The sequence below is a fragment of the Penaeus chinensis genome, chromosome 35, assembly GCF_019202785.1.
Source record: "Penaeus chinensis breed Huanghai No. 1 chromosome 35, ASM1920278v2, whole genome shotgun sequence".
Taxonomy (NCBI): Eukaryota; Metazoa; Arthropoda; class Malacostraca; order Decapoda; family Penaeidae; genus Penaeus; species Penaeus chinensis.
The window spans coordinates 13,741,060-13,748,559 of record NC_061853.1 but is presented as its reverse complement, the minus strand read 5'-3'; the positions used below and the strand labels follow the sequence as shown (position 1 = coordinate 13,748,559).

At 41.0% G+C, this 7,500-nt stretch overlaps 1 protein-coding gene across 1 annotated transcript in view; it reads right to left on the bottom strand.

The window, feature by feature from the left end:
- LOC125044424 (pre-mRNA-splicing factor SYF2-like) overlaps positions 1–7,500 on the bottom strand; it is a 28,165-nt gene that overhangs the window by 7,898 nt on the left and 12,767 nt on the right. The window contains exon 2 of the mRNA XM_047641081.1: positions 7,175–7,246. Within this exon, the coding sequence (XP_047497037.1) occupies positions 7,175–7,246 (72 nt within the window). The remainder of the gene's footprint in view (positions 1–7,174; positions 7,247–7,500) is intronic.

Below are 7,500 nucleotides of genomic sequence, written 5' to 3'. Positions count from 1 at the left end.
GGTCATGTAGCACTATAGTTAATGTTAGTGAAGGGTGGTTGGGTTAGTGATTAGTTGTTAAAGCTAGGTTAAGGAATTGGTGAGTGAATGGGTTAGGGTCAGAAGAGGTAATGTAAAGAGTTAGATCAAGTGAAGGATATATATGCATTTGAGGAAGGAAAACAGGTTGTCAAAGCAGAAAGTGTGAGATTCTGTAAGGATGTCTGATAAGTTGGGATGTCTATGTAGGGAGGATAGATGGGAGAAAGTAGAGGTACGAACTGCTTCAAAACGTGGGCATGACAATAGAATATGTGGGACTGAAAGAGGAACATTACATAAGGAACATAGGGGTGGATCGGATTGTGACATCAGATAGGGGTGTGTTAAACGGGTGTGGCCAATGCATAAGCGGGCGAGAGCCGTCTCTCAACGTCTGTTCCGATGGAATAGAGCTGACCAGGAGATTGACAGTTTTATAGTATGTAATTTGAAAAGGAGAAAACACACTACCGTGTTGATACTATGGTATAAAAACCCACACTGTAAAACTAGATTTAATTGAAAAAGAGAGACTACAGTTTCGGAATCCACCTGGATTCCATCTTCAGACCTGAAGATGGAATCCAGGTGGATTCCGAAACTGTAGTCTCTCTTTTTCAATTAAATCTAGTTTTACAGTGTGGGTTTTTATACCAGTATGTAATTTATTAGTGTGGAGACTTGACCAAAAAAGAATGCCATCGATTATACAAGAAGGTCTTAAAGTGTGGGTAATAATCCGTGGCTGGGATATGTGAGAAACATGGTTGGTTTGATGTGGACATAGCAGCATAGCATGCTAGAGTATCTGCCTGTTCATTGCCGGGGATTCCAACATGGCTGGGTACCCAGCAAAATTTGACTGTTTTATGATGTATGGACAGGTAGAACAACCAGTTCTGGATCTTACAAACAAGGGGGTTGGTCGTGACTTTATGAGAGTTAATGAGTTACAGGAGTCAGTAAAAATTGTATAAGAGGAAGAGGGGAGTGAGTATATGTGTTTTAAGGCAAAAAGGAGTGCATACAGTTCTGTGGTAAGGACACTGGATTCAGGAGGGAGGGGGTATTTGAAAGTACGAGTTGGGAAGATTACTGCAAAACCAGCACCGGAGGTGGTTTTGGAGCCCTCAGTGTACACGGGAATACTGGAGGAATGAGTGGAGGCATGGTCAAGGAAATGGGTGAGAAGGATAGTAGGAGGAATATTTGATTTTGGTGGGTCAGGGTAGACAGAGGAACAAATATGGGGGCAAGGTATAAACCATGGAGGGACTGAATGTACAGAGAACGGGAGGGGTCGGAGATGGGGAAAAGGTGAATGGGAGAGGAGGGTATCCATGCGAGTGGAGAAAGGAGTAGGTAAACGTGGAGAAGAAGCAAACGTAGGAAGTAGGGATCGTGGGATAGTTAGTTTAGTGAGGGGAAGTTGGTGGAATCGAGCATAACATCGGAGAGAGAGAAGGGCACGGCGTCGAGAGAGAGATGGTATGCCTGATTCAGTGTACAGGCTCTCAACTGGAGAGGAGCGGAAGGCACCTAGGGCTAAGCAAAGACCACAGTAATGGATTGTATCAAGATGAGCAAGGAGAGAAGTTGAGGCAGAGGAGTAGATATGGCATCCATAATCTAGAGTGGAGAGGATTAAGGTAACATGAAGATGAAGGAGAGTTTTTCGATCTGAGCCCCAGGATGAATGGGATAAGGTTTGTAAAATTCGGAGACGGCGGCAAGCTTTTTCTTTGATGTAAAGAATATGTCTTGCCAGGATAGTTTGAAGTCAAAAATGACGCCTAGGAAATTACCAGAGGAATGGTGTTGGAGTGGAGTGTCATATAAGAAGAGTGAAGCTAAAGGACCTACACGTGTGCGAGAAAAAAGGATGGAGAAAGATTTGGAGGTAGAAAAGCGGAAGCCATGGTTTGTGGCCCAGGAGGAAACTGATGATATTGCAGATTGAAGAAATTGGTAGAGATTTGGTATGGATGTGCCAGAGGCATAGATGGTTAAATCATCAACATATAGTGATGACCGGGCTCCTGGTAGTAGAACTGAGGCAATGTCATTTACAGCAAGAAGGAATAAGGTGGTACTAAGTACACTGCCTTGTGGGACACTTTCAATTTGAGGAAAGAAAGATGATTTGGCAGAGGCAATTTTGACCTGGAAAGTGCATTAGGAGAGGAAAGACTTTATGAAGACACCCATGTTTCCACGTTTGCCTAGAGAAGACAATTGTTGGAGAATATGGTACCTCATATGCTTTTTCTAGGTCAAAAGACATAGCTAGTAAGGATTCATGGCATGCAAATGCGGATGTAATATATGTCTCAAATTGAGCAAGGGGGTCAGCTGTGCTTCGGGCACAGAGAAAACCAAACTGGGAAGGAGAGATAAGATTGTGGGATTCAAGTTACCACATTAAGCGGAAGTTAACCATTCGCTCTAGTAGTTTGTATAAGCAGCTAGTTAGTGCGATGGGGCGATAGTCTTGAGGGAGGGTACCCGATTTATTGGGTTTCAGGAAGGGGAGGATAAGAGCTTCTCGCCAATGAGAAGGAAGATTTCCTGATGTTCATATGTGGTTGTAAGTTGTTAATAGGAAGGATAATGAGGAAGATGGGAGTTATCGGAGCATACGGTAGTGAATACTGTCAGGGCTTTCATGAGTGTTGTGGCACGATTTTAGGGCAGCACTGAGTTCAGAGGAAGAAAAGGGAGCATTATAGGAATCAGCAGAGGATAGGGTGAAGATAATGGGGGTACGTTCCCTGATGGTTTTAATAGAAGAGAAGTTTGGAGAAAGGTAAGAGCCACTACTGACCTGGCTGAAATAATCATGAGGGATTCATTAGCGACTTGGGGAGGATCAGAGATGAGGGTATCTCAAATATGGAGGACGGGGGCTGGATGGGAGGGATGTTTGCCTGATAGTTTATGGATCCGGCGCCAAACATTTGAGAAAGATGTAGAGGATGTAATTGAGGAAACATAATTTCGCCAGCTATTTGTTTTACTATTTCGGATTTTACGACGAAAACAGGAAGATGCTCTTTTATAGGAGATAAAGAGCTGATGGTTGATGAGGGGTACCTCGTTTGTAGCGGTAACTGTTCCAGGCTCCACGTTCTACATGGAGTGCTTTAGTGCAATCAGAATTCCACCATGGAACACATTTGGAGGTATAGGGTCTTGAGGTTCGAGGGATAGCTGTATGGGCAACTCTTAGGACTGTAGTTATGAAAAATTGTATCATTTCTGATACGGATGAAAGGGAAGATGGAGGGGTATGAATAGTAGAGAGTGAAGTGAAAGTATGCCAGTCAGCTCTATCAAAGCACCAGCGTGGGGAGTTAAGTGGTAGATATGAAGTTGGAGAAAGGAGAACTGGAAAGTGGTCACTATAGGGAAAGTGGTCTAGAACTGACCAGTGGAAATATAAATGAAGAGAAGGGGAGCACAGAGAGAGGTCAATGCATGAAAAAGACGCATGGGGCGATCTGTATTTAGAATAATAAGATCAGCTGTGGAGAGGAAGCGCTCTAGAGCTCGGCCACGGGTGCTGGTGATAGAATCACCCCAAAGAGTGTGGCGGCAGTTAAAATCACCTACTATGAGGAAAGGTGATTGAAGTTGGGAAATTAGGTTTTCAAAAGCGACAAAGTTAATGGGGTGGGAAGGGGAGAAGTAGACTGAAATCACTGTGATCCAGCGGCGAAGAAAGATACGAATAACTGTACAAGGGACAGTGGTTTGAAAGGGAGGTATGACATAAGGTGTTTTCTGGTTGATAAGTAGGGACGAAACATAAAGGGAGTGTGGGGAAGAAACAAAATGGTAATTGGGGATTGGTATTGGAAAATGTGTAAAAAAAAGTTTCTTGAAGGCATATATTGGATGGGTTATAAGAGGAGAGGATATGTCGGAGGTCAGGTCTGTGGGAGCGGAAACCGCGAATGTTCCAATGAAGGATAGTTATACTTTCGTTGATTTAGTAATAACGATTGTAGTACGTTTTGGAGAATTTGAAGGGGAAGGTGCTTAAGGGTGGGATAAAGAATGAGGTTGGGGAGGTGGTATTGTATTAGGAGGGGTGTTGGGAGGTAAAGGGTCTGGGGACATGAGGGATTCAAATGTGTATCCAGGAGGAAGTGGAAGGGATAAAGGGGAGGGTTAATATAGGTGGGGGTGGAGTTGGGGGGGATGGGTTTTGTTGGGATGGGGTAGGAGGATTGGGTGTAGGGAGAATATGAGTAGGAGGAGGATGGATATTGGCGGTCACTTTGAGTGTGGAGGGATCGGGAATTGTAGAATTTGAAGGTAGATGAGTATCAGTTTGGGACTCTATTATGTAGTTCTGGATATCTTCTAGAGTTTCTGTAATGGGGTTGGTTGGGGAGTTTTGTGAGATAAAGGTTTTCTTGTGAGGGGGGGAAGAGAAGTCTGGTGTCTAAAAAATAGGGGCAAAGGAAGGTGGAGGTGATTGTGAGGTAGGGGGAGAGGGGGTGGAACGTTTATTCTGTCTGCTGCGGGTAGTGCGGGGAGGGAGAGGGGAAGGTGTTTGGGCTGTAGTAGAGATTGGAGTGTCTGGATTTAGGATGGCAAAAGAATTTGATTGGGTAGAGATTGGAGTGTCTGGGTTTAGGATGGTAAAAGAATTTGACTGGGGAAGGTAGGAGGTAGAAGAGGGGATGTTAGATGGAGGGGGGTTGGGTTTAGGAGAGGGTGTAGGAGCTTGGGAGGTAGGGGGATTGGCAGAGTGAGCGACATTAATGGAGTAGGGGGTAAGAGAAAAACCTCGTCAATGTGCTTCCTGTCTGGCTTCACGTAGAGTGAATCCAAGTCTGAATCTGAGAGTTGCTACCTCAGACTCAAATTTGTAGGTGGGGCAGCCTCTATAAAATACATTATGGGGGCTGCCACAGTTTGCACATGTGCGTGACTGTGCTGAGCAGTTTGATTGAGTATGGCCAGGTTGGGCACATAGCGGGCATCTGGCTGTGGAATGACAGTGTTTGGCTGGGAGTCCTAAACACCAACAATTTTGGCACTGACGAGGAGGAGGTTGATATGGTCGGACAGGTAGGGATTCCCCACCTATGTAAACATTAAAGGGAAGGTCATGTCTACGGAAAGTAATTTTGACTATGTTAATGGATTTCTTACGATTTCCTCTGGGAGGAATGGAGTAGCATTGTACATATGTTGCATCATAGTCTGTGAGACAGGCGAGTAAGTCTTCTCCACAGGGTGCTTTTAGAGTAGGGAGCTGTGGGAGGGATCACGAAAAATCGGTCCCATTTGGCTGGGCTAAATAGAGTATTTAGGATTCTTGTAAAGGTGGGGGTAGTAGAAGTGCGGGGACGTGTGGAGGAGGGAGTAATGTTGAGGGGGGTAGTGTTATGGGGAGGTGGGCAATAAGGTTGTAAGGTAGTAATAAGGGGAGATGGGGTGGTTGATGAAGAAGGTTGTGGGAGTAAAGGTGTTGAAGTTGAGCATGTTGGGAGAGTAGAAATGTCTCCTGGGGGTTGGTTGTTGATTAGGGTTGTAATGTTGTAATTAGTTGTAATGTACTAGTATGCATTGATGAGGGGGTAGTTGTTGCAGTGTTCGGAGCTGTGGTCAAAGGAGAGCCGGGATTGGGGCTATTTAATAAAGGGGCAAGCCTCATTGCCCCTAAAAGTGGGGTTACATCTTCATTATTGGCCATGATAAGCCTGGAGTATGTTGGGGAAAATAAAACAGTCCACCCCTCAGGGTCCCCTTGAGGGGTAAGGGCCAGGTATGGCAGGGGGATACCGTGCCCATGGTTCCCTCAGGCCGTTCAGGACTGACATAAAGTCAGCCTTTCATCCTTTCAGCACGGCTCTCACACCTTAGGAGGTGGATAGTAGAAGGGATTGGTGAAGAAACTGAAATGAAAAGTATGAGTGGGGAAAAAATAAAAAAAAAACATGCAAAATTAGTTGAGTTGATGGCGGAGTCCCAAGGTTGAGGAGTTCCCCAGCATTGGGTCTCAGTCTCCGTCTCCTAAGCCCCCCCACAACAACAACGGGCAAAGGATTGGGGGGGCTAATTGCTATTATTATAATTTTTTTATCATTATTATCATCATCATCATCATCATCATCATCATTATCATCATCATTATCATCATAATTATTATTATTATCATTATTTTTTATGATTATTAACATCATCATTATTATCATCATCATTATTATCATCTCTATTATTGATGTTGTTAATATCATTATTAATATCATCATCATCATCAAAATTATTATCATTATCATTATCAGCAGCATTATTATTATTGACACTATTATTATCGTAATCATTATCATTATCATTATCATTATTATTATTACTACCTTTATTACTATAAGTATTACTATTTCTATAACTATCACTATAATTACTATCATCATTATTACTATCATTTGTATTATCATCTTTATTGTGATCATTATCATCATCATTATCATTTTCTTTACACTGCTGTAATAATATATATTATTATTATCATATTCTTAGTTATTTTAGTCTAGTGGTTACAGTTACTATTGACATAATAACAGGTAATAGGAAACATAATAATTAGTGCTATTATCAAGATGATAACAATCAATATTAACTTTGTTAATATGTTACTATTTTTATCATCGCCAATTTTATTATCAAGGATTCTTCAATATCACTGATATTGTTATTTTAATTATCATTAATGTCTTGTAATATCGAGAGGTAAAGAGAATGGCTTATCCATTTTCTTGAAACCTCTCTTGATCATATCCAAAATATTTTGTATTCAAATATGCATTTTCTATTGTTGGATATGCCTAGCAGTGTTGTTACCAGGTTTGCATACACATTTAATAAAATATAAAAGTATGTACTTTCATAATGGTAACACATTTCAATGATTATATCTAAACTTTATAATAATAATAATAATAATAATAAAAATAATAATAATAATAATATAATAATAATAATAAATAAATAAATTAGTCCCTTTACCAAAAAAAAGTAATGGAAAACTAAAACAAAAGTATCTTATATAATAATAAATAAAAAAAAACAATAGTTATCTCTACAATCCTTACAAGATAAGAAATCACTAGGCTAACAAAAGTCATATCTGACTTACCCTCTTTGTGTGCAGCTTTGCTAAGCGAGCCTTAAAGTCAGCTATTTTGCTACTAGAGCTTCCAGCACTGCTCTGTGATAACATGAAATAACATCATTAGACATACTGAGACCATCATTTACTCTCAATATTATGTGTACAAGATTTATAAAAGATAAAATTTAACAAAGACAAATAAACACTGAAGTTTGCCCAATTTATTGGTTACAAAGGAATAAAACATAATAAATTTTTTGAATGTATGATTTGGCCATTTGTGTCATATAAAGAACAAAATGCAATTCTCATCTCTTAAGTTGTTTGTATTTCTTATCTCTCTTCTTAGA